At 44.4% G+C, this 27,730-nt stretch overlaps 1 protein-coding gene and 1 long non-coding RNA gene across 2 annotated transcripts; one reads left to right on the forward strand and one right to left on the reverse strand.

Moving 5' to 3' along the window:
• Positions 1–926: 926 nt before the first annotated feature.
• Positions 927–7,331, forward strand: LOC148048565 (uncharacterized). The gene is made up of 2 exons (XR_015695487.1): positions 927–1,524; positions 6,968–7,331. It is a non-coding gene; the product is annotated as an uncharacterized LOC148048565 (long non-coding RNA).
• A 2,978-nt stretch (positions 7,332–10,309) lies between these two features.
• On the reverse strand, positions 10,310–27,702 carry TMEM268 (transmembrane protein 268; the record flags this gene model as incomplete). Its single annotated transcript, XM_087703883.1, has 8 exons — positions 10,310–10,824; positions 13,009–13,197; positions 14,297–14,377; positions 15,440–15,550; positions 20,882–21,031; positions 22,574–22,681; positions 24,653–24,762; positions 27,576–27,702. Coding segments are annotated over 8 exons (1,050 nt in total), but the record flags the coding sequence as incomplete, so codon positions are not given.
• Positions 27,703–27,730: the final 28 nt, after the last annotated feature.

The following is a 27,730-nucleotide window of genomic DNA, read 5'->3' on the forward strand; positions in this document are numbered from 1 at the left end:
GAAGAAGAGAAGTAGCGAGGGAAGGAAGGGCGGGAAGGAAGGAAGGAGATGGGATGAGAAAGGGAGGGAGGGATGAAAGGAAGAAGATGGGATGAGAAAGGAAGAAAGGGAAAGAACAAAGGAAGGAGGGAGAGAAGGAGGGAGGGAAGGAAGGAGGGAGGGAGGAAAGGAAGAAGAGAGATGGATGAGAAAGGGGAGGAGAAGGGATGAGAAAGGAGGTAAGGAAGGAGAGGGAGGAGGGGGGGAGGGATGAAAGGAAGGAAGGAGGGAAGGAAGGAGGGAGGAGAGGAAGGAAGGAGTGAGGGCGGGAAGGAAGGAGATGGGATGAGAAAGGGAGGGAGGGATGGGAGGGAGGGAGGAGAAGGGATGAGAAAGGGAGGTAAGGAAGGAAGGAAGGAGAAGAGGGAGGGAAGGAAGGGAGGGGGTGGGAAGGAAGGAGATGGGATGAGAAAGGAAGGAAAGAACAAAGGAAGGAGGGAGCAAAGGAGGAAGGAAAGGAAAGAGGGTTAGGCTTAGAATCTCCATAGGAAAACGACCGAGCTCAGAGAGCAACAAGGGATCCCTCGGGATCCAAACTCAAAGTTGGTTTTAAAATCTTTCACCCAACCCCCCGCTCAGGAAACCAGGAAATCCTTTGAAGATTAATTGTCACCAACTCTCAACCGAGGCCAAACCCAAGATCCAAAGATTCAAAGGTTGATTTACAAGATTTGTTCACTGGAGTGAGTTTTTTTGTCCCACGTCTTTAGCAAACCCAGGAGTTCCCAGATTAAATCAAAGTACAGGAAGACCTCACTAGAGCTCATTCAGTGACCGTTGAAAGTTACGACGGCACTGAAAAAAGTGACTTACGACTGTATTTTTCCCCACATTTACGACCGTTGCAGCCTCCCTGGGGTCATGGGTTCAAAAATTCATAGGCTCGGCCACTGACTCATATTTATGACCATCACAGCGTCCCAGGGTGATGGGATCCCCTTTTTGTGACTGCTTGATGAGCAAAGTCAATGGGGAAGCCAGGTTCGCTTAAGAACTGCGGCAAGAAAGGTCGTAAAGTGAGGCAAAGCTCCCTGAACAAAGGTCTCGCTTGGCCAAGGAAATTCAGGGCTCCGTTGGGGTCCTAAGTCAAGGACTATTTCTCCTTTGATTTAAAAAAAATATTTTTTTTCAATGTGGCGAAATGATCAATTAGCTAAGCTCTCTGCTCCCCCTCCCCCACCATCTAGAGATATAAATTTAGTCATAGAATTTACAGATTTCAATTATTCTACCTACTAATGGAAAGTTCTAGAGGGGGTAGACCTGATGGATCATGACCAACATCTGGATTTGTTCAGGTGAGATGAATCTGGGCATTGCTAGGTATTCCTTCTTACTTTTCTCTCTCTCTCTCTCTCTTTCTTTCTCTCTCTCTCTCTCTGTGGCTTCCAGCCTGCAGGTATGTGGCAGCAAAAGTCAGATCCTGCTGTTGCTTCTGCTGTAACGATGACAAGGAGAGATTAGAATCTTCCGCTCAAGAAAAAGGTAAGAGAAAGTGGGAAATCTCTGCTGGGGATGGGAATAAAAGGAGAGGCAGTCAAGGCTCGGCCAAATGAGTCCTCTCATTTCGTAGAAAAACAACCCTCCCTCCTTCCTTCCCTCCATCCCTCCCTTTCTTTCTCATCCCATCACCTTCCCTCCCTCTCTCCTTCCCTCCCTTCCTTTCTCATCCCATCACCTTCCTTCCCTCCTTCCCTCCCTCCATTTTCATCCCATCTCCTTCCTTCATTCCTCTCTCCTTCCCTCCCTCCTTCCTTCCCTCCATCCCTTCCTTTTTCATGCCATCTCCTCCCTTCCTCCCTCCCACCCTTCCTTTCTCATCCCATCACCTTCCTTCCCTCCCTTCCTCCTTCCCTCCATTTCTCATCCCATCTCCTTCCTTCATTCCTCTCTTTCCCTCCCTCCTTCCTTCCCTCCATCCCTTTCCTTTTTCATGCCATCTCCTCCCTTCCTCCCTCCCTCCTTCCCTCCCTTCCTTTCTCATCCCATCACCTTCCTTCCCTCCCTCCCTCCTTCCCTCCATTTCTCATCCCATCTCCTTCCTTCATTCCTCTCTCCTTCCCTCCCTCCCTTTTTATGCCATCTCCTCCCTTCCTTCCCTCCATCCCTCCCTTTCTCATCCCATCACCTTCATTTTTTCCTCCCTCCCTCCTTCCTTCCATCCCTCCCATTTTCATCTCATCCCTCTCTCCTTCCCTCCCTCCTTCCCTCCCTCCTTCCCTCCCTCCCTTTCTCATCCCATCTCCTTCTACCCTCCCTCCCTCTCTCCTTCCCTCCCTTCTTCCTTCCCTCCATCCTTCCCTTTCTCATCCCATCTCTTTCCTTCCTCTCTCCCTCCTTCCTTTCCTCCCTCTGTTCTCTTCCTCCCTCCCTTCTTCCTTTGTTCCTTTCCTTCCTTCCATCTTTCTTTTTCCCCTTCACCGTTAAACATTACAGACTCCCTGAAGCACCCTTCTGAATTCTTGCCAAGAGAACTGCAGGGACAAATCCAGTCAGTTGCTAGTCATGAAAAGTGACTCAAAAGCACACAAAGAAAACCATTACATGAGAGAAGCCGAGAAGGAGAACAGGTTGTTGAAGGAACTGCCCAGTGCCAGACAGAACATTAATGGACAGCTTCGAGTTTCATTCTAAGGAAAATGCAAAAGGAGGAAAGGAAAGGAAAGGAGGGTAAAATGAGGACCCAGATTGTTGGGGGCAATATGCTGACTCTCTGTAAACCGCTTAGAGAGGGCTGAAAGCCCTATGAAGTGGTATATAAGTCTACTGCTATTGCTATAAGGAAAGGAGAGGAGTGGAAAGGAAAAAAAGGAAAGGATAGGATAGGAAGAAAGGAGGAGAAAGGAAAGAAGGGAAGGGAAGGAAAAGGAAGGGGGGAAGAAAGGAAAGGGAAAGGAGAAGAAGGAGAGGAAAGGAAAAAAGGAAAGGATAGGAAGAAGGGAAGGGAAAGGAAAGAAGGAAAGGAAAAGGGAGGGAAAGGAGACAGGAAAGGGAAAGGAGGAGAAGAAGAAGGAAAGGAAAGGAAAAAAAGGAAAGGAAAGGATAGGATAGGAAGAAGGGAAGGGAAAGGAAAGAAGGGAAGGGAAGGAAAAGGAAGGGAGGGAAAGGAGAAAGGAGAAGGAGGAGAAGGAAAGGGTACTGAATCATTTGTAGAACATTGTTGGGAAATAATGTAATGAAACCTGATGCAAGTCTCTAAGGAGATGCATTTCTTCCTTCCTTCTCTTGACAAACAGCTCTGTTTCCAGTTGCCCCACTGTCATAATTTATTACCAAATTATTCCCCCCCTCCCTCCCTCCCTCCCTCCATAAAGGAAAAAGACAGCTAACAAAGGCTATATTAGTGAGGCAGAATAAAAAGAATAATTTGTCATTTCTCACTCACACATTTTCTTGGAATCTCAAAGAAAAAAAAGGGAAGTTTAACCAGCCAGTTAGTGCCTATTGCTCTCCAAAGTCACATTTTCCAAAAAAATGAAAAACAAACCCATCAATGTTGCAACAGTGAGCAAGATTGAAGGGGGGGGGAAATCCCCCACAAACTCCAAATCAGTTCACAGAAGAGACAAAACTCAATAATGGCATTCTTTTTTAAAAAAAAAAAAATATCCCCATCAAATCCATTATTTCTCCGAAGCAGTGAGGAGACGCCAAAGCACAATTCATTCAACCAAACCGAGAGGAATAAACATTTCCTCTCCCAAACATTTCCACGCGTTGCTAAATGCTGCTAATAGCAAAAGCACGATGGGCACATTTTGAAAGACAAATGAAAAACACACACATACATACAAACACACAAAAGATAGAATCCTAGAGCTGGAGGTCTTCTATTGCGTTTCCCTGAAAATAAGACCACTGCGCATTTACGGACCGGATCCCCTTCCTGTCACCAATGCGGAGTTCGCAGCAAATATTTTCTCATTGTGCCCAGACAGAGAAATATCTGCTGCTACCTACCATGTTTCCCCCAAAATAAGACAGGGTCTTATTTTCTTTTGCCCCCACCCCCAAAATAAGTGCTTGGCCTTATTTTCTGGGAGGTCTTATTATTTTTGAGGTGCAGGAAGCGGCGAGCGTGGTCACCTCACAGCTGCTGCTGTGTTGCAATATTTTCGGGGAGGGCTTATTTTAGCACATGCGCTCAAAAGCCCGATTGGACTTATTATCCGGGGAGGTCTTATTTTCAGGAAAACAGAGTACTCCAACTCCTTGCTTAAGACAGGTGATTCCCCTAGTCTATATCTATATTTGAAAACGGCAAATGAGAAAGTGGAGGAGGAAGATATCACAGCACAGAGGGAAGACGATGATGGAAATTGAAGGAAGGATTAAGGGACAAAGAAGTCAAATGTGGAAGTTTGGTGGGCCCAAAATAGCACAAATGTTTTTTATTTATTTTAATGACATTTCCCTCCAGTTACTCAACATTCATTCATTCGTTTCATTTATTAAATTTATAGGCCGCCCAATCCCGGAGGACTCCGGGCGGCTTACAACAAAAAAAGAAAAAAGAAAAGAAAAATAAGTAAAAAATAGTTTAAAATTCACAACACACATACGTTCTAATCGGGGCTGGACCTTAACACTAAGGTCAACAGCCCCAGGCCTGCCGGAACAGCCAGGTTTTAATGGCTTTCCTGAAGGCCATGAGAGTGGGTAAGGTCCGGACCTCTGGGGGTAGCTGATTCCACAGGGTCAGAGCAGCCACAGAGAAGGCTCTCCTCCGGGGCCCACCAGCCAACACTGTCCGGCTGACGGTATCCGAAGGAGGCCCACCCTGTGGGATCTTATCGACCGTTGGGAGGTGAATGGCAGTAGGCAGTCTCACAGATAGGCTGGTCCTAAGCCATGTAGGGCTTTAAAGGTAATAACCAACACCTTGAATTGCATCCGGAGACCAATTGGCAGCCAGTGCAGCTCGCGGAGGACAAGTGTAATATGGGTGTATCACGCTGCATTCTGGACTAGCTGTAGTCTCCGAATGCTTTTCAAGGGTAGCCCCGTGTAGAGCGCATTGCAATAATCGAGCCTTGAGGTGACAAAGAGCTGAGTGACTGTCTGAAGTGCCCCTCAGTCCAAGTAGGGCCGCAATTGGTGTACCAGGCGAACCTGGGCAAAGGCCCCCCTGGTCACAGCCGACAGATGGTGTTCAAGTGTCAGCTGCGAATCCAGGAGGGCCCTCAAATTGTGAGCCCTCTCTGAGGGGTGTAACTTTTCACCCCCCAGGATCAAGGACGGACTGTCTGAACTGTCCCTCGGGAGCAACATCCAAAGCCACTTGGTCTTGTCGGGATTGAGTACCAATTTGTTCATCCCTATCCAGATCCTGACAGCTTCCAGGCATCGGCACATCACGCCCGCCGCTACACTGAGCTGGCACGGGGCAGATAGATACAATTGACTATCATCTGCATATTGATGGTACTTTATCCCGTGCTGTCGAATGATCTCACCCAGCGGCTTCATGTAGATGTTGAATAGGAGGGGGGACAGGACCGAACCCTGTGGCACCCCACATTTGAGGGGCCTGGAGGTCGACCTCTGTCCCCCGACCAACACCGACTGCGACCTACCGGAGGGGTAAGAGGAGAACCACCGTAGAACGGTGCCTCTCACTCCCACCTCCTCCAGAAGGATACCATGGTCGATAGTATCGAAAGCCGCTGAGAGGTCAAGAAGCACCAGGATAGAGGAATGCCCTCTATCCCTGGCCTGCCAGAGATCATCGATCAGTGCGACCAAAGCGGTTTCAGTGCTGTACCCAGGCCTGAAACCAGACTGAAAGGAATCCAGATAATCCGCTTCATTCAAGGTCCGTCGGAGTTGAAGTGCCACCACCTTCTCAACAACTTTCCCCAAAAAAGGAAGGTTAGAGACAGGATAGTAGTTTTTCAGGATAGCTGGATCCAGGGAAGGCTTCTTGAGGAGGGGTCTCACCACCGCTTCCTTTAATGGTTGCGGGAAAGACCCCTCCTGCAAAGATGCATTGGTAATCGCCTGGAGCCAGCCTCGTGTCACCTCCCTGCTGGTCGAGACCAGACAGGAGGGGCATGGGTGCAGTAAGCAGGTGGAGGCGCTCATCGCTCCCATGGCCTTGTCCACTTCCTCAGGGGTGATAAATTCGAACTCATCCCAGGAAGTCCGACTTAGACCTACCCTCGGCATCTCGGCTGGTATTGCCCAACCGGAGTCAAGGTCTGTCCGAAACTGAGTGATTTTATCCGACAGAAACTGAACAAATTCCTCAGCTCTTCCCTGCAGGGGTTCCCCCACCCCCTCACCTTTCAGGAGGGAGCGGGTCACCCTGAACAGGGCAGCTGGGCGGGATTCTGCGGACGCAATAAGAGCGGAAAAATCCGTGCATTTTGCCGCCCGTATCGCCACTAGGTAAGTCCTAATAAAGGCTCTTAGTAGTGTGTTCGATCAGATTCAGAGTAACTAGTCCTCCAACGTCGCTCTAGGCGTCTCTTTTGGCGCTTCATCTCCCGAAGTTCCTCAGTAAACTCAACCTCTAACAGAATAACAGAATGACAGAATAACAGAATGACAGAATAAGAGAATACAGAGTAATAGAATACAGAATAAAAGAATACAGAATAACAAAATACAGAATAATAGAATAAGGAATAACAGAATACTGAATAACAGAATACAGAATAATAGAATAACAGAATGCAGAATAACAGAATAACAAAATACAGAATAATAGAATACAGAATAATAGAATACCGAATAACAGAATACAAAATAACAGAGTGCAGAATGACCGAAGAATGGAAAGGACCCTGGAGGTCTTCTAGTCCAACCCCCTGCTCAAGCAGGAATCCTTACCCCATTTTAGACAAATGGTTGTCCAGTCTCTTGGATTGGACAATGCAGCACCCATCGTTCCTAAAATGTTAACTTTCTTCCTTAACCTGTTCAGGTTACCCTGCAGGCGGATGCCAAAGATCTCAGAAGGCGGAGACCCCCAGATGCACCAGTTACATCGTGGACCAACCTAGGGGCGGATGAGGCAGATAAAGGACCGCTCGCCGTTCGCAGTTCCTCTGGAACGATGTCCGGTCCTCGTCTCCCCATTTGAGAAGAGAGGTGCTTCCCATCCTTCTACTTGGCGATCTCAGACAACTCATGAAAACAGGTTTATAAACTCCCCTCAGAGCGGAGATGAACCTGTTTGATTATCCTGTGTTTGCGGTATCAGTAGAGCCAACCCTTGAAACGACCAAATCTTGAAATTATATCGAAAGGAAGAATTTAATTTGTGGAATAAAAATGCAGTTGCTTGACTCGGTTCGTATTTTATTTTTCCAATCATGGTTGGTGGCAGCTATTTAAAAGAAGGAGTGGTGGTGGAAGGCAAAACATTGATGAAATAGTTTTGCCCCTCTTGAATTGGCTACTGCCCATTTGCCGGAAATAAAATTTGATGGTTAGCTATGTCAGTTTCTTGCAGTAAACACACTAAGGAGTCCTATTGTGTCTCTCTCTTTTCCCTTTCCTTTCTTTCTTTTCCTTCCTTCCTCTCTTTTCTTTCTTCCTTCCTCTCTCTTTTCTTTCTTTCTCTTCCTGCCTCTCTTTTCTTTCTTTTTTCTTCATTTCTTTCTTCTTTCTTTCCTTCCTTTCTTTCTATCTTTTTTCATTCTTTTTCTTCCTCTCTCCCTTCTTCCTTCCTTCCCTTCCATCCTATCACTCTTTTTTCAATTTTTCATCCTTCCTTCCTTTCCCTCTTCCTTTCTTCCTTCTTTTCTTCCTCTCTTCCTTCATTTTCTCCTTTCTTCCTTCCTTTGTTTTTAATTTTTCTTTCTTTTCCTTTCTCTCCTTTCTTTCTTCCCTCCCTCCGCCCCCCCTCTTCTTTCTTTCCCTCTCTCTCTCTTTCTCTCTCTCCCTCCTTTCTTTCTTTCTTTTTCTTTCTTTCTCTCTCTCTTCTTTCTTTCTTTCTCTCTCTTCTTTCTTTCTTTCTCTCTTCTTTCTGTTTCTCTCTCTTCCTTTCTTCCCTCTCTCTCCTTTCTTTCTCTCTCTCTCTCTTTCTTTCTCTTTCTTTCTGTCTCTCTCCTTTCTTTCTTTCTTTTTTCTCTCTCTCTCTTCTTTCTTTCCATCTTTCTCTCTCTTCTTTCTTCTCTCTCTTTCTCTCTTTCTCTCTCTCTTGTCGTTCTCTCTCTTTCTCTCTTTCTCTCTCTCTTCTCCCTCTCTCTCTCTCTCTCTCTCTCTCTTTCTTTCTTTCATAGTCCTTGGCTTATGGCCATGTGACCCAAACATGGCTAAGCAAGACAGCTGTTCAGTGAGCTTTCTCCCACTTTATGACCTTTCCTGGCACCGTTGTTGAGCCAACCACTTGTTGTTAAGTGAACCGGGCAGTCATTAAATGGATCCGGCTTCCCCTCATCAACTTTGTTTGTCGAAAGCTGGCTCGGGAGTTACAAAGGGCGGTCACATGACCCCGGAGCAATACAACAGTCATAAATACGAGCCCAGCCCCTGGATTTTGATCAGGTGAGCATTGGAGGAGCTGCAATGGATACAAGGGTGAAAAATGGCCATAAGCCCCTTCTTTTCCAGGTCACTGTCATTTCGAATGGCCACTAAATGAATGATTGTAAGTAGAGGATTCCCTGCCATGTGTGTGGTTTTTTTTTACCCCTGACCCCGGCTCTGCTATTCCTTCTATCGCAAGTAGTTAAAAAAGAGCAGGGGAAACCTGAGAAATTGCCTTATATAGAAAGGAGTAAATCCCACGCAGAATTCGGACGCATGATTCTTTATCACCACAGTGGGGGGGGGGGCTACGGGGCGCAGAGAGAAAGAATGACTTTGCACATGCAGGGGAGACCAGGGGGAATACACTCGAGGCATCCTCTCTTTCCTAGAAGCTGATTCACTGACCATGAGTCTCTCCGCGGGTCTCTTAAGTAAGGGGAGCTGAGCTGAGAAGATGCAGCTCTCAAACAGAGACCGAAAAAGCTCAGGAATTCTGTTTATAACATTGTGGCTGGGCGTTTCCTGAATCCAGCTAGATATAATTTTTCGTTCCTCGGGGAATTATTTTTCTCTTTCTTCCTTCCTTTCTTTCTTTCCTTCCTTCCCTCCTTTCCTTTTCTCTTTCTTTCCCTTTCTTCCTTTTTCTTTATGTCTTCCTTTCTTTTCCCTCCTTTCTTTCTTTTTCTTTCTTTTTTCCTTCCTTCTTTTTCTTTTCTTTCCTTTCCTTTCCTTCTTTTTTTCTTTCTTTTTTCCTTCCTTCTTTTTCTTTTCTTTCTTTTCTTTCCTTCCTTTTTTCTTTATTTCCTTCCTTCCTTTTTATTTTCTTTCTTTCCTTCTTTCTTTCCCTTTCTCTTTCGCTTCCTTCCTTTTTCTTTCTCTTTCTTTTCTTCTCTCTCTCCCTTTCTTTCTTTATTTGCCTTCCTTCTTTTCTTTCTTTTTCTACTCTTTCTCTCTTTCCTTCCTCCCTTCTTTTTTCTTTCTTTCCCTTTTTTCTTTTCTTCCTTTCTTTCTTTCTTTCTTTCCCTTTCCATTTCCCTTCCTTTTTCTCTTTCTTTATTCTTTCTTTCTTTCCTTCCTTCCCTCCGTTCCTTTTCTCTTTCTTTTCCTTCCTTCCTTTTTCTTTTCTTCCTTTTCCCTCCTTTCTTCCTTTTTCTTTCTTTTTTCCTTCCTTCTTTTTCTTTTCTTTCTTTCTTTCTTTCTTTCCTTCCTTCTTTCTTTCCTTCTCTTTCCCTTTCCTTTTTCTTTCTTTTTTTCTTTCTTCTCTCTCTCCCTTTCTCTTTCTTTCTTTATTTCCTTCCTTCTTTTCTTTCTCTTTCTACTCTTTCTCTCTTTCCTTCCTTCTTTTTCTTTTTCTTTCTTTCCCGTTTTTCTTTCTTTCATACTTTCTTTCCCTTTCCCTTCCTTTTTCTCTTTCTCTTCTTTCTCTTTCTTTTCTCTCCCTCCCCCTTTCTTTCTTTGCCTTCTTTCTTTCTTTCTTTCTCCTCTTTCTCTCTTCCTGCCTTTTTCTTTTTCTTTCTTTCCCTTTTTTCTTATCTTTCATTCTTTCTTTCCCTTTCCCTTCCTTTTTCTTTCTTTATTCTTTCTTTCTCTTTTTTCTCTCCCTCCTTGTTTCTTTCTTTGCCTTCTTTCTTTCTCTCTCCTCTTTCTTCCTTCCTTCCTTTTTCTTTTTATTTCTTTCCCTTCCTTTCTTTTTTCTTTCTCTTTCCTTCATTCCTCCTTTCTTTTTCCTCTTTCCTTCTTTCTTTACTTTTTCTTTCTTTCCTTCTCTCCCTCCCTCTTTCTTTCTTTCTTTCTTTCTTTCTTTTTCTTTTCTTTTTTTTCCCAGCATGGATATGGCTGCCAACTCATTGTCACGACTCTGCGCAACCAACAATGCATGAGAATCCAATCCAGAGGCCGGCAAAACAATATACCACATGGCAAAAAGCCTTCTTATCACTCAGAGGCAGATCCTGATGCAAATATAATGTAGTCTCTCATCACAAAAAGGCACAGACATTTTCCCAAAAAATATTTTTAGACCTGGTTCTTTTGTAGGGAGAACAATGCAAACCATTCTTCATTCCCTCAGACTTCTAATTTTCAGTCTTTGACGATTAAGAGCCTTGGTTGCTAACATAATGTCCACCTTTATTGGAACTCGGAGAATTCTTTTCCCAGCAATTTAGTCTTTACAAAGTGACAGAGACAAGGCTTCTGGCCAATAGTTTTGTGCTGCCCCGCATGGACTTCTGGAAGCTGACCACTGACCAAGAGCCTGACATAGTAGCTGCTGAAAACCATCAAGAGCTGCTGGGCCATTGTCTGAAACAAAAGACAAGAAGTCAACATTAATTCTATTTTATTTATTTATTTGTCAACGTGTACAAGGTAACAGGTATTGGTAGAGGCATGGACAATTATGCATGAGATTGGTACAAATAGAGGGATATAAATAAGTATAACATGGCCATGAACACATAAATAAGGAAGTCTATTTTATTCTGACCCAGCAGCAAACCCTGGAGGCTGAACAGGAGTTTCTCATGAGTAAAAATCTCAGCCTCAACCCAAGAATTAAAGAAAAATCCATGCTTGTGTACAACCCCAAAAACAAATTAAAGGCAAGGATTTTTATTCCAATGTCCTTTTTGGTCCCAGCTAATTTCTTGCCTGCCTAGAATTTTATCCAGGGGGATGGATGGATGGATGGATGGATGGATGGATGGATGGATGGATGGATGGATAGATAGATAGATAGATAGATAGATAGATAGATAGATAGATAGACAGACAGACAGACAGACAGACAGACAGATGACATAGATAGATGAGATGGATGGATGGATGGATGGACAGACGGCGGATGATAGATGATAGATAGATAGATAGATAGATAGATAGATAGATAGATAGATAGATAGACAGACAGATAGATAAAACACAGGCAGACAGACAGACAGACAGACAGACACTATGAAAAAGATGTTGAGACTCTAGAAAGAGGGCAGAGAAGAGCAACCAAGATGATTAGAGACTAGAGGCATATGATGAACGATTGCAGGAACTGAGCATGGCTAGTCTAATGAAGAGAAGGACCAGGGGGGGGGACATAATATTTGAGGGGCTGCCACAGAGAGGAGGGGGGGCAAGCTATTTTCCAAAGCACCTGAAGGCCAGACAAGGAACAATGGATGGAAACTCACCAAGGGGAAATTCAACTTAAAAATAAGGAGAAATTTTCTGACAGTGAGAACAATCAACCAAAGGAACAGAAGTTGCCTTCAGAAGGTGTGGGATTTTCATCACTGGAAGCCTTCAAGAAGAGACTAGACTGCCATCTATCAGAAATGATGTAAGGTCTCCTACTGGGGTTGTGGGGGAGAGGTCATTGGACTAGAAGGCCTACAAGGTTCCTTTTCCAACTCAGTTAATATGTTAAATCTGTGTTGTGCATCAGTCACACTCCCTAGGGATTGAGGGCGGATCTGAAATAATATAACACAAAAGGCGTGTTCAGAACACGGGTTCACTTTCACATGGGATTCCAGCTGAGTCATGCGGACATCCTTTGCAGCTCAGGGGTTTTCAAAACAATTGTGATTGCAAAACTCTTGAGCAATACATTGTCACATGCTCTCCCCGGAAGCTTCTCTTCCCACGACGAACCTCAAGGCATCAGTGAAGCATAGACTGAGTACTTCAGGTTGTTATATCACGGAAATAGAGGAAAATATTTCTTCCAGGTACAAATAAGCAATCAGGAAACAATCAATATCAATAAAAATCATAAGGATGCAAGCAACAAGGATGCAGGTTACAGACCTGCAGCCATAGGAGGAGGTGGGTGATAGGAACAACGAGAAGACTAATAGTAACAGTAAGACAGCCTTAGTGAATAATTTGACAGTGTTGTGTTGAATTAGTTTTTTTAGCAGAGTGATGGCGTTCAGGAAAAAACTGTCCTTGTTTCTAGTTGTTCTGGTGTGCGGTGCCCTATAGTGTCGTTTTGAGGGTAGGAGTTGAAACAATTGATGTCCAGGATGCGAGGGGTCTGTAGATATTTTCACAGCCCTCTTTTTGACTCGTGCAATATACAGATCCTCCATGGAAGGCAGGTTGGCAGCCAATGTTTTTTCTGCAATTCTAATTATCCTCTGAAGTCTGTGCCTGTCTTGTTGGGTTGCAGAGCCAAACCAGACAGTTATGGAGGTGCAGATGACAGAGTCAATCATTCCTCTGTAGAACTAAAGTAGTAATAAATTTGGACTTTGAGGAACAATCTAGGCCTCAGAGGTTTGACTGCATTGGATTTGTTACTTGGAACCCCGAAAAGTTTCCTGTCTCAAATGATATATAGGGTCTCCTGCTTGAGCAGGGGGTTGGACTAGAAGACCTTCGAGGTCCCTTCCAGATAACTCTGTTGTTCTGATTTCTATTCCAATCATTTTGCTGGCCTTCCAAGCAGAAGAGGAAAGGAAGAGAAAGAAACGGAAAGGGAATTCTTACCTCGGGTGTTCTGTCCGGGACGAGACGGAGGAATTCTCGGCGGGCTAAGAAATTCTTGCTGCCTTTCGTCTTTATCTCTGGCAAGAGGGAAGATTCTTCCAAAGAATCATTCAGTTGCTTTTCCCAAGTTGGCAGGGCAGCTGTCTCAATTACAATGCCGACGGCTTCCAGATTGCGCTTCAGAGCCGACTGGCAATGGAGACCACGATTTATTTTAGAGAAAGCAATGGGAGAGTCAGCAAATCCAAAGCAATGGCTCAAATCTGAAAAATCTCTTTCAGGTTTTGTTCGATGTGTTTTCTGATCGAGGCTTCCCAAGCGCATGAAGCAAACTCCTTGTCCCAACCAAAAACCCCTTTTATTAATTGACTGTGGATTCCACTCATTCGCATTTAGCAAAGTCTTTCCAGGGAGGACTTGCAGTCACGGACCTTATCTGGCTTGGAGAGCTGCCAGGCCGATCTCTGCAAAACTTGGCAAGGAGTCTCAGAGAATCACAAACCAATGAAGCAAATTAATGGTCTCCTGCAAACTCCACTCCCCTTTCGCTCCTCTTTTATTTCCTCTGGGAGGGGCCATTCATCATTCACCTGTGGCCTTACTCCCAAGTCGACCCCTATTTTTTAGCTGTTCCCTTCATCGGGCAACTTTGCGCATGTGCACACTGGAAACAGGCTCCAGCTGTTCCTCTGCCTCACTGATGTCTGACTCTGAAGGCAGCTGATAACTGTCAGACGGCTCTGGCCCCCTCTCTGCTTCTGACACAGAGCCCACAGAGTTTGCAGGAGACAATTAGTTCTCTTAATTGGTTCGTGACTCTCCGAGTTTCCTTGCCACGTTTTGCAGATATGGTCCAAGCCAGATAAGGTCCGTGACTGCAAGTCCTCCCTGGAAAGACTTTGCTGGATGTGAAGGAGCAGAATCCACAGTCAATTAATAAAAGGGGTTTTTGGTCAGGACCAGGAGTTTGCTTCATGCTCTTGGGAAGCCAAGTGCAGAACAAAGGGATTATTATGGGGTTGTTAAAAGATGACGATGAATGGGACTGACTGAAGTGTGAGTGGAGGACATCAAATGTCAATTTTTTTAATTTTTTGAACGTTGTAGAAGTTTCAGGGTGTAGGGAGAAGTGTTAGCATTTTCATCTGTTGCAGCAAGGCATCTAAATGTGATTTATTTCTCTGAGAACCCAATTAACTGGACCAGAATGCATTTCAGGCGTCCTCTTTTTTTTTTTTGACCCACGCATCCAAGAGGCTTGTAGAGAAGGAGCAGCCAAGCCACTTACCTCCTGATTTCTCTTCAGAGTAGCCAGCGAATCCGCCAAAGACTGAAGGCAGGGTTCAACATCGAAACGAACAAACCACAACTGAAGGAGAACGGAAGGGAGGAAGATAAACAAGAAAGCACCTGGCAAAAATCAGCTGTCTCTTCGATGGACAGAGCAATTTCTTGCATTTCACAGATGTGACACTACACCATTTGTGTAAAGAAGTGACTCACATCCAGAACTTCCATACAACCCTCCAAAGCCTGAGATCTTATCTTCAGAAGGCGGAAATTCTTGCAAGCAAAACTATAATGTTTCATGGGATAGATGTAGAGAAATGACTTGCCTCCAGAGGTTGTGAGTGCTCCATCACTGGAAGTTTTTAAGAAGAGATTGGACAGCCATTGTGTCCCAAATGGCATAAGGCAGAGGTGGCTTTTGTTCTTGCATGCCAGAATCACACATGCCTGTGTGCCCCCACACCCACAATGCAATGTCCCTGCACCACAGTGAGGGGGGGCATTTTTACCCTTTTCAAGCCTCCGGGAGGGCAAAAATGGCCTCACCTGGGCTCTGGAGGTCCTCCCTGAAGCCTCCTGGCACCAAAAACGGAGTGTGTGGGGAGTGACGCCCACCATGCTCCCCCCCAGCACCCTCGTGCATGAGTGTGCATCTCTCACATGCACAGCAGAGACCCAAAAATCAGCTGGACTTTTCCTCCTTGAGCAAGGTTGGATTAGAAGACCTCTAAGGATCCTTCCCAAAACTGGTATTCTATAATCCCAGATCCATTTAATCAATGGAAGAGCTTGCCTTCAGAAGTTATGGGTGCTCCATCACTGGAAGTTTTTAAGAAGAGATTGGACTGATTTACTATTCTGTTAGAGCCAAGGTGGCGCAGTGGTTAAATGCAGCACTGCAGGCTACTGCTAGATCAGCAGGTCAGCGGTTCAAATCTCACCGGCTCAGGGTTGACTCAGCCTTCCATCCTTCCGAGGTGGGTAAAATGAGGACCCAGATTGTTGGGGGCAATATGCTGACTCTCTGTAAACCGCTTAGAGAGGCCTGAAAGGCCTATGAAGCGGTATATAAGTCTACTGCTATTGCTATTGCTATTGCTATTGCTATTGTTAGGAAAGTCCCATTTCAGAAAAAACATACCTGCGGGGCAGCACAGTTCTTCTCCAGAATATTTGTCATCCCTACCAGAAATCCAAGATTCATGAAGGCTTCATTGGCAGCCATTAGCCTCATATCTGTACTCACATTCATCTGATAAAGAGAAGGAAAAGGAAGATGAGAAGAACAACCAGCTAAATAGGAGCCAACATTGTGCAGCGGCAGCCAAAAAAGCCAATGCAATCCTAAATTGCATTAACAAAGGGATACAACCAAGATCAAGGGAGGTACTAACACCACTCTATAAAGCCCTAGTAAGGCCACACCTAGAGTATTGCATCCAGTTTGGGTCACCACACCAGTGGTGGGTTTCAAAAATTGTTCGAACTTACTCTGTGGGTGTGGCCTCCTTTGTGGGAGTGGCTTGCCACCCATGTGACCAGATGGGAGTGGCTTGCCACCCATGTGACCGGATATGAAATTATGAATTAGTACTTAGGTCGGTCCAAGTAGCTATTCAGAAACTCTGGCATTGAAGCATGCAAGTCTTAAAGCTGACAAGTTACAAGACCCTTGCACCCCTAACCCTTTAGAAAAAAAACTAGGGGTCTTCAAACTTGACAGCTTTAAGACTTGTGGACTTCAATTCCCAGAATTCCTCCTCCAGTCATGTTGGCTCGGGAACTCTGGCATTGAAGCGTGCAAGTCTTAAAGCTGTCAAGTTACAAGACCCTTGCACCCCTAACCCTTTAGAAAAAAAACTAGGGGTCTTCAAACTTGACAGCTTTAAGACTTGTGGACTTCAATTCCCAGAATTCCTCCTCCAGTCATGTTGGCTCAGGAACTCTGGCATTGAAGTGTGCAAGTCTTAAAGCTGTCAAGTTACAAGACCCTTGCACCCCTAACCCTTTAGAAAAAAAACTAGGGGTCTTCAAACTTGACAGCTTTAAGACTTGTGGACTTCAATTCCCAGAATTCCTCCTCCAGTCATGTTGGCTTGGGAACTCTGGCATTGAAGCGTGCAAGTCTTAAAGCTGTCAAGTTACAAGACCCTTGCACCCCTAACCCTTTAGAAAAAAAACTAGGGGTCTTCAAACTTGACAGCTTTAAGACTTGTGAACTTCAATTCCTAGAATTCCTCCTCCAGTCATGTTGGCTCAGGAACTCTGGCATTGAAGTGTGCAAGTCTTAAAGCTGTCAAGTTACAAGACCCTTGCACCCCTAACCCTTTAGAAAAAAAACTAGGGGTCTTCAAACTTGACAGCTTTAAGACTTGTGGACTTCAATTCCCAGAATTCCTCCTCCAGTCATGTTGGCTCAGGAAATCTGGCATTGAAGTGTGCAAGTCTTAAAGCTGTCAAGTTACAAGACCCTTGCACCCCTAACCCTTTAGAAAAAAAAACTAGGGGTCTTCAAACTTGACAGCTTTAAGACTTGTGGACTTCAATTCCCAGAATTCCTCCTCCAGTCATGTTGGCTCAGGAACTCTGGCATTGAAGCATGCAAGTCTTAAAACTGTCAAGTTACAAGATCCTTGCACCCCTAACCCTTTAGAAAAAAAACTAGGGGTCTTCAAACTTGACAGCTTTAAGACTTGTGGACTTCAATTCCCAGAATTCCTCCTCCAGTCATGTTGGCTCAGGAACTCTGGCATTGAAGTGTGCAAGTCTTAAAGCTGTCAAGTTACAAGACCCTTGCACCCCTAACCCTTTAGAAAAAAAACTAGGGGTCTTCAAACTTGACAGCTTTAAGACTTGTGGACTTCAATTCCCTGAATTCCTCCTCCAGTCATGTTGGCTCAGGAACTCTGGCATTGAAGTGTGCAAGTCTTAAAGCTGTCAAGTTACAAGATCCTTGCACCCCTAACTCTTTAGCAGTGGTGGGTTTCAAAAATTTTTGGAACCTCTTCTGTAGGTGTGGCCTGCTTTGTGGGTCCACTGGTGGAACCTCTTCTAACCGGTCCGGTAAATTTGACAAACCCGTTCTACCGAATAGGTGCGAACTGGTAGGAACTCACCTCTGCACCACACTATAAAAAAGATGTTGAGACTCTAGAAAGAGGGCAGAGAAGAGCAACCAGGATGATGAGGGGACTGGAGGCTCAAACATACGAAGAACGGGAAGATTTCACCCCTGCTCTAATCTGTTGTGAAGTCTTCACGTCTCGATTCTACGCAACCTGACAAGCCCCCTCTAAGGCCAGCCTCTCAGCCAAGATACAAAATAAGTAATGGATGCGGGCGAGGTGACAACACAATTACCGAGTCAGCTCCACAGGCTTCTGCCAAAGTCTCTATTTAATTTTTCATTTAGGCAGAAGGGGAAATTGTCAAAAGCACGGGGAGCCATCCGGCGACCTCACGTTAATTACATTTAATTTGAAATCAGCGACAGCCCGGCGGAATCAAGAACGCATTTTGTAGGGAAGAAAATTAATGCCTCTAAATTTGATCTCCTGAACTTTTAGGGAAAGGATCTGAGGTTCCGTAAAAAAGCCAGGATGTGTTTTGGGACTTCACCAAATTGGCAAATCCTGATTTAGCATTTTTGGGTAATTGTAGCACCCTTTGAGTACATTTGTGGGAGCTGAGATAAATCAACACCCTAACGAAAGAACAAAACCAACTCAAGAGAAACCTGCAGAAGAGAATATTTGCAGACTGTGAGAACCTTTGTGTTCTCTGAACTTGGGGGTTTTCTTGAAGACATTTCATTGCCAAACTAGGTAACATCATCAGTGTCAACTCATAAAGCATTCTTGGCCTGCCCTCGAGTTGCCATAGGCAGGAGGGGAGAGCTGCCACAACCAAAATGCTCCATTGGAGAATGTGATTTATGACACACCCTGGGAGGAGGTGGGGGAAACAGGGCCATGGGTGGGCCGTACATCCCATGGGGCAGAGCTAACTCCACTTGGTACATGCTGACACATTGCTCGTAATAAATAACTGGATTTCTTTTGAAACTTGGCTCAAGGCTCATGAATTAAATTAATTAGGGCATCTGTCAGAACCCTGACAATCAGTGCTAGAAGGAAGTTGGGTTTTCAGGAGAAGTGGGGGGGGCTGTGGGATCTTTGATGCTCTCTGAGCTTGATTGTTTTCTTGTAGGTATTCCATGACCCAACTAGATAACATCATCAGTCCTAGAAGGAAGTAGGCTTGTAGAGAAGAGGAGGAGGAGGAGGAGGAGGGGGAGGAGGAGGAGGAGGAGGAGGAGGAGGAGGAGGAGGAGGAGGAGGAGGAGGAGGAAGAGGAGGAAGGCTATAGGGTCCTTGAGCTCTCTGAGGTTGGTGGTTTTCTTGAAGATGTTTCATGACCCAACTAGATAACATCATCAGTCCTAGAAGGAAGTAGGCTTGTAGAGAGGAGGAGGAAGAGGAAGAGGAAGAGGAAGAGGAGGAGGAAGGCTATAGGGTCCTTGAGCTCTCTGAGGTTGGTGATTTTCTTGAAGATGTTTCATGACCCAATTAGATAACATCATCAGTCCTAGAAGGAAGTAGGCTTGTAGAGAGGAGGAGGAGGAGGAGGAAGACTATAGGGTCCTTGAGCCCTCTGAGGTTGGTGGTTTTCTTGAAGATGTTTCATTACCCAACTGGGTAACATCCTCAGTCCTAGAAGGAAGTAGGCTTGTGGAGAGGAGGAGGAGGGGGAAAGAGGAAGAGGAGGAGGAAGGCTATAGGGTCCTTGAGTTCTCTGAACTTGGTTGTTTTCTTATAGGTGTTTCATGACTCAACTAGGTAACATCATCAATCCTAGAAGAATGTAGGCTTAATTAATTCTTATTTTGAATATGTTATAAAGGTATAATGTTATTGGATATATGAAAGTAGATAACAAAAAATTTAACTAAGTTTTATAATTAGTAAGTAGTAATTTAGTAACTTATAGATGGTTAAATAAATAATTGATTAAGGGCAATAAGGTACACACATATGTTGGTTTGATGAGAAGAAAATAGATATAACAGTAAAGGATTTTTTTGTTAACCGATATTAATTATAACAACTAACAATGGAATGATAAGGATAAGGGATACAGTTAATGATACATATATGTGCTACCATAACAAAAGGAACGTGGACACAAATTGTAAACAGTGATTGGTCAACTTATTTTTGTTTAGAATATGTTATAAAGGTTTAAGGCTATTGGATGACTCTGTAATAATTAATGAAATGCCATTAGGTGGTTGCGTTTTTTAACTATGGATTATTCTAGGCAAAAGGACACTAAAACAATTTCAGTTAAATGACAACTATGATAGGTTGAAAGTAAGACTCATCAAGAACTTTGACATTGGATACGAATGTAAGTGAGGGCTGCGGAAGAGATGCACGAATGCTAATTGTAACCAATTGATACACTTTCTACAAGATGTAATGTAAAATGATTGTTTTTTGTGTGTGTTTAATAAAAATAAAAAAAATGTTTAAAAAAAAAGAATTTAGGCTTGTGGAGAAGAAAAGGAGGATGAGGAGGAGAAGCTCTCTGAGGTTGATGGTTTTCCTGAAGATGTTTCACTATCCAACTAGGGAATATCATCATTGTTCCAATACACTACACACTGAGGAAGTTCCCTAATTTGGTAATGAAACACTCGCAAGAACATCACCAAGTTCAGAGAACACAAACGACCCCACAGCCCAAGAGACAGTGATTTCAACCCCAGCTGTCTCGAGAGAGCAGGGGAAGAGACTTGAAGTCACAAGACATACAGGAGAAATTAAAACCTAAACATGACTCAGGCATGATTGCTACAACAGGAGGAGGGATGCGATGTCGTAAAATGTGCTGATATCATCCTCCGAGGATAAAGGAAGCATCGCCTCATGTATCCCACCCATGGGATTCCTGCTAAACCTCATTTGATAGAGCTTAATTCTTTCCATCTGTTGCTTACCAATAGTAGGAATCACCCAGGGTCAAAGAATAAGATATATATAGAAATATTAATCCCTCATGGAAATGGCAAATGGATGAGTGGTGCGGTGGCTTAGAGGTGAACCTTTCACCTCACAATGAGGAGGTTGTGAGTTCAATCCTACCCTGTTTTTCCCCAAAAAATAAGACCTCCCCGGATAATAAGCCCAATCAGGCTCTTGCGCTAAAATAAGCCCTCCCTGAAAATATTGCAACACAGCAGCAGCCATGAGGTGACCCCGCTCGCTGCCTCCTGCACCTCAAAAATAATAAGACCTCCTCCGAAAATAAGGCCAAGCGCTTATTTCAGGGGTCAAAAGAAAATAAGACCCTGTCCTATTTTCGGGGAAATGTGGTAGGTAGCAGCAGATATTTCTCTCTCTGGGCACAAGGAGAAAATATCTGCTGCAAACTCCGCATTGGTGACAGGAAGGGTATCCAGTCAGTAAATGCTCAGCTGCATTCATTTGCCCCGACTTCGTTCTGATGCAAGGGATTATGGGGAGATTAATTAACAAAAAAAATGGAAATGGCAACTGGATACAATCCAGTCCTGTTTTACCTTTCTTTGGTAGTGATGAATTAAGACAAGAATGGCCACAGCGGCCACCAAGGCTACAAGGGTAACCAAAACACTGACTTTCCAAGGCTGTCCGACCGAAAAAATTTGGAGGACGGAATAAAGGTTGATCCAAAGAATCACATAAACAATCTGAAAAGAGAGAGATTAAGTCTCAGAAATAATAATAATAATGATAATAACAGGGAAATAAAAATGCTGAAATATGGTCTAAATATTTGGCTGACTGCACAAGCAATGATAATCATGGTTATTTACTTATTTGCTTCTTATCAAATTGAGGGACCGCCCATCTCCGAGATGGCACTTAAGGACAACTGAGAGCAATATTTACTCTTGAAAAGATTAAAAAGAATCTTTTATACATCTGTAAGCCGTCTAGAGTCCCCATTGGCGAGCTGAATGGCATATGAGCTTTAGAGGGATAGATAGATAGATAGATAGATAGATAGATAGATAGATAGATAGATAGATAGATAGATAGATAGATAGATAGATAGATAGATAGATGAGATAGAGATGAGAGGTTATAGAGATATTAGAAGGGTAGGTAGGTAGGTAGGTAGGTAGGTAGGTAGGTAGGTAGGTAGGTAGGTAGGTAGACAGAGATGAGAGATGATAGAGATGAAAGAGATATTAGGATGATAGATGATAGATAGATAGATAGATAGATAGATAGATAGATAGATAGATAGATAGATAGATAGATAAGTGGATAGACACACAGACAACAGACAGACAAAGAATGAGATAGATACTAGATATAGATGAGAGAGATAGTGATATGAAATAGATGGAGATGAGAGAGATGCTAGATATAGAGGATAGATAGATAGATAGATAGATAGATAGATAGATAGATAGATAGATAGATAGATAGATAGATAGACAGACAGACAGACAGACAGACAGACAGACAGATGACAGTCACACACACACAAACACAGACAAAGAATGAGATAGATACTAGATAGATAGATGAGAGAGATAGTGATATGAAATAGATGGAGAGAGAAGAGAGAGATACTAGATATAGGGATGATAGATAGATAGATAGATAGATAGATAGATAGATAGATAGATAGATAGATGATAGATAGATAGATAGATAGATAGATGATAGATAGATAGATAGATAGATAGATAGATAGATAGATAGATAGATAGATAGATAGATAGATAGATAGAACATCATAGAAGTGAGTACCCCCCCCTCACATTTTGTAAATATTTAATTATATCTTGCCAGCAGTTTAGACATTAATGGCTGTATGTTGCGTTATTTTGAGGGGACAGCCCATTTACACTGTTGTACAAGCTGTATACTCACTACTTTACATTATAGCCAAGTGTCATTTCTTCAGTGTTGAAAAGATAAGACTTAAATATTTACAAAATGTGAGGGGGGCGGTACTCACTTCTGTGATAGATATAGACAGATTCAATAGATTTAGCCCACATTACCCCACAATCTTGGTCACGTGGCCATGAGGATGCTGCAATGGTCATAAGTGTGAAAAAGTGTCGTAAGTCTTTTTTTTTTCCAGTGACATTGTAACTTTGAACGGTCCCAAATGAACTGTTGTATGTTGAGGACTACCTGTGTAGCCCTTTGTCACCAACAGAGCACTGCATACTCCAAATGCCTCCCCCATAGTTCTACGGGGTTCTTACCGCAGCAATGGCCATCCTTATTCCTCTGGAGTTGTACAATAGGTACGTTCTTATTTCTGGCTCCAGTACAGCCCGTTGTATCAAAGTTTCCCACTGGTCTTCTGTCACCTGTTTGGATAACCGCACAACATCAGACTTGGGTTTGTCACTTGAGGAGGAGATTTGGGTTAAACATCATGGGAAATGTACTCGGGATAAGAGCTGTTAATAATAGTAGAGTAGAATAGAGTAGAGTCCAATAGAGTAGAGTCCAGTAGAGTAGAGTCCTTTAGAGTAGAGTAGAGTCAAGTCCAATAGAGTAGAGTAGAGTCTAGTCGAGTAGAGTAGAGTCAAGTCAAGTCCAGTAGAGTAGAGTCCAGTAGAGTAAAGTCAAGTCAGTAGAGTCCAGTAGAGTAGAGTAGAGTCAAGTCAAGTCCAGTAGAGTAGAGTCCAGTAGAGTAGAGCCCAGTAGAGTAGAGTAGAGTAGGGTCAAGTCAAATCAAGTCCAGTAGAATAGAGTCTAGTAGAGTAGAGTCAAGTCCAGTAGAGTAGAGTCCAGTAGAGTAGAGTCAAGTCAAGTCTGTAGAGTCCAGTAGAGTAGAGTGGAGTGGAGTGGAGTGGAGTGGAGTGGAGTGGAGTGGAGTGGAGTGGAGTGGAGTGGAGTGGAGTGGAGTGGAGTAGAGTAGAGTAGAGTAGAGTAGAACAGAACAGAACAGAACAGAACAAGTTGGAAGGGACTTTGGAGGTTTTCTAGTCCAACCCCTGCTTAGGCAGGTAACAGAGAGTCTTAGGTGAGCTTCCGTTTCCTACCTTCCCTGGAGGCATTTAAACATATCCATCAGCAAACCTGCCACTCTAGGATAGGATTGGCCAACTATGGCCGCTTTAGGACTTGTGGACTTCAACTCCCAGAATGGCTGGCTGGCTGGCTCAGGAATTCTGGGAGTTGAAGTCCGCAAATCATAAAAGGGTCATAGTTCCCCATCCCAGTGTGATGACTCCCTGGATGCTTTCCCAGTTATCTCTCCAGATGTCAGCTTGGAGGAAGATGAACCAGTTCCAGGCACATCTGGAGGGGAGTTGGTTACTGACTCCAAGCCACCATCTGAAAGGGATTTGACTCAAACACAAACTTTTTTGTGCACCCAACCGGCAATAATGCCGGCAGCAATCCACCCCTGCTTCCGGTGCTTTGGAAAATTGCATGACCCCCTCCTCTCTGTGGCAGCCCCTCAAATATTGGAAGACTACTATCATGTGTCCTCTGGTCCTTCTCTTCACTAACCGTTAATCATCTGTTTTAGCCTCCAGTCCCATAATCATCCTGGCTGCTCTTCTCTGCACTCTTTTTAGAGTCTCAACGTCTTTTTTAATAGTGTGGTGACCAAACAACCAGTCAATTTCAGGATTGCCAGTTGGGATGGGAAGAGATGCAAAAACCTTACACGTTTATAGCTGACAAGAAAACAGCATGGAGTCCTTAGCAGGTCCAGCTTAACTTGAAGTAGATGTTAAGCTCGTTTATACGTATGTATAACAAAGGCTGAACGCCAAAGAATGGAGGCCTTTGAACTCTGGTGCTGGAGAAGACTCCTGCGAGCCTCTTGGACTGCAAGGCCATCCAACCGGTCAGTCCTAGAGGAGATCAAACCTGATTGCTCTTTAGAAGGCCGGATCCTGAAGAGGAGACTCAAATATTTTGGCCACTTAATGAGAAGGAAGGACTCCTTGGAGAAGAGCCTCATGCTGGGAACGATGGAGGGCAAAAGAAGAAGAAGGGGACGGCAGAGAAGGAGGTGGCTGGATGGAGTCACTGTAGAAGCCGGCGTGAGCTTCAATGAACTCCAGAGGATGGTAGAGGACAGGAAGGCCTGGAGGAACATTGTCCACAGGGTCGCGATGGGTTGGACATGACTTCTCAATTAACAAGAACAACAAATGCCTCTGTATACTATTTTAGATACATATTTTCTCATACCGCACAAAAACACATGTATGTGCATGCACGGAGGAGAGAAAAATGTGGTGTTGCGTCTAATGGGAATCTGTTAAAAGTGCTGATTTTCGTGTTGCAAGTTTCAACAAGACTGGAAGCCTCACCTCTATTCCCAAAGTCTTCACTTTCTCTTGCCAAGAATTCATGACAGCAGGAGGAGGACCACGGGACTTGTGAGCTGTCAACACGATAAGCACTTGTCCATTTGGAATGTCTGCAATGCAACCGTTGGGAAAATTAATTGTTCAAGGTTGGCAGGTTAAACCAGTCAATCAATTGCACAATATGTCATCAATCATGGTTTACAAATGTCTATGGAGGTTCTCAATCATTGAAGTCATGGTTGTCCCCAAATGTTCTGACTGAGGCTTCCCAAGAGCCTGAAACAAACTCCTGGTCCCGACAAAAAAACCCTTTTATTAATGGACTGTGAATTCTGCTCATTGACATCCAGCAAAGTCTTTCAAGGGAGGATTTACAGTCACAGACCTTATCTGGCTTGGAGACCTGCCAGGCCGATCTCTGCAAAAATCGGCAAGGAGTCTCAGAGAGTCACAAACCAATGAAGTGAACTAATGGTCTCCTGCAAACTCCCCTCCCCTTTCGCTCCTCTTTTATTTCCTCTGGGAGGGGCCATTCATTGTCCACCTGTAGCCTTACTCCCAAGTCGACCCCTGTTCTTTAGCTGTTCCCTTCGTCTGGCAATTCTGAGTATGCGCACACTGGGAACAGACTCCAGCTGTTCTTCTGCCTCGCTGATGTCTGACTCCGAAGGCAGCTGATAATTGCCAGACAGTCCTGGCCCCCACTCTGCATCTGACACAGAGCTCTCATCCGAGCCTTCCCCAGACTCCAGGACTGGCCCATCTTCCTCCCCAACCCTCCTCACTTTCCGAATCTGGTGCCATTGGCCGCTGGCAGGCCACAACACAAAGGTGCTTCTTCAAGAGGCAACGGGACTTTCCTGTTTTCTCTTGAAGACGTCTCGCTTCTCATCCAAAAACTTCTTCACTTCAGGATGAATCCTTCCATTCCCCACCATTCAGTCCGAGCTGAAGAAGCTTCCATGGATGAGAAGCGAAACCTCTTCAAGGAAAAAGAAGGGAAGTCCACTTGCCTCTTGAAAAAAGCCCCTTTGGAAGGTGCTTTGCAAAACATGACACTTGGGTCCACACATCGCACTCAGGCAAAGCCACATTTTGGCTCGGTGCAATAGGTTAATCAAGATCACTCTGGCTTATCAAGTAAGCCGGAGCTAAGTGCGATGGACAACAAAGCCAATGCAACTATTTTCTGCCTGCCAAATTGAAGCTTCATTTGAAATGTCTTCACAGCACCGGCCTTCCAAATTACCCACTCCTGTGTCTCGTTCGATTGTCAATTTCCATTAAGATTCAGATTTCCAGATGCATTTTCAGCACGAGAGATTTGGGGTTGGGGATGGGGGGGGAGTAGAGTTAACGGATAAAATTTGGAAGGTGGAACATCCACATCTTCAGCTTCGCTTTGTTCATCAAGTGATGCTTTTGGGAAAACATTGCTAATGCTGCAGAGGAGAAATTGTGCGCTGTGCACATCCGTGAATCTCCAGGAAATGCTTGGAAGAATATTTCAACGGCGTTGGGGAAATGACGAGCAGATGAGAGATATATTTGCTAATATGGGTTTAAGATGAGCGCAACTGAAGCACGCCAAAAGGATGTTTTTTTTTATCAAAGGCAAGATAAGTTTCATGGATTTTTGACAAAGCTTCCTTTTGAAAGAGAGAGGTTAAAATTGGAACAGGGTGATGTAATCACATATCATTTTTATACAGTTTAGCAAGGCCATGAGCTGAACTTGAAATTTTTTCCATGTGACCTTTCTGGCTCTTGTTCTAAATCAGGGGCCAGCAATCTGTGGCTCTGGAGCTGCATGTGGGCTCTTTCATCCCTCTGCTGCGGCTCCCTGTTGCTGATGACTCCACAATGGATAGGGCTTTTGGTTAGGGCAGGTAGAGGAAAAAGGACGCCACACTAGGAGGAGACTCTATGGTGGTGGAACCGGACTTCCAGTTGGCAGAGGAAAAAGGATCTAATCGCGATGATGATTTCCATCCTTCCTCTCAACTCCAGCTCATACGATAAGATCATGATTTTCATTTAATACTTTTGTTCACAAAAGCTGCTTCCGTTCAAACAGAAAATTAAATTAAATGATTTTTTTAAAGCCCCAAACAGGTCATTGTTATTATGGCTACCACCAGAGGTGGTATTCAGCCAGTTTTGACAGGTTCTGGAGAACCGGTAGCAGAAATTTTGAGTAGTCTGGAGAACCGGCAAATAGGCTGGCCAGGCCCACACTGCCTCCCAGCTGATCTTCTTTTGTTGCCCTGAACAGGAGAACAGAGCTGGAAAGAAGGTTGGTGGGGTGGGGAGGGAATGGGGATTTTGTAGTATCCTTCCCCTGGAGTGGGGAGGGAGTGGGGATTTTGCAGTATCCTTCCCCCAGGAGTGGGGAGGGAATGGGGATTTTGCAGTATCCTTCCCCTGGAGTGGGGAGGGAATGGGGATTTTGCAGTATTCTTCCCCCAGGAGTGCAGCGGGAATGGGGATTTTGCAGTATCCTTCCCCTGGAGTGGGGAGGGAATGGGGATTTTGCAGTATCCTTCCCCCAGGAGTGGGGAGGGAATGGGGATTTTGCAGTATCCTTCCCCTGGAGTGGGGAGGGAATGGGGATTTTGCAGTATCCTTCCCCTGGAGTGGGGAGGGAATGGGGATTTTGCAGTATCCTTCCCCTGGAGTGGGGAGAGAATGAGGATTTTGCAGTATCCTTCCCTGGAGTGGGGAGGGAATGGGGATTTTGCAATATCCTTCCCCTGGAGTGGGGAGGGAATGGGGATTTTGCAGTATCCTTCCCCTGCCACACCCACAGAGCCACACCATGCCCACAAAGCCACGGCCACAGAACTGATAGTAAAGCATTTTGAATCCCACCACTGGCCACCACCATGTTTTCCACCAACGGTATGGAATGATTGATTTTTACCATTTCTCCAGAAATCTGGCTGCTCCTTTCCTTTATTCCAATAATAAGTGATGCTAAAGGGTGGTCCTTCTTCTTCATCATCCTCTTTGTCTTGGTGTGCACCACAAACCATGTCGAACAGGTGTACAATTCACCCAACAAGGACTTCAGCTGTC

Source organism: Thamnophis sirtalis, unplaced genomic scaffold (genome assembly GCF_051295495.1).
Source record: "Thamnophis sirtalis isolate CommonGarterSnake01/CBP01778 unplaced genomic scaffold, rThaSir2_p1.2 scaffold_2, whole genome shotgun sequence".
Classification (NCBI taxonomy): domain Eukaryota; kingdom Metazoa; phylum Chordata; class Lepidosauria; order Squamata; family Natricidae; genus Thamnophis; species Thamnophis sirtalis.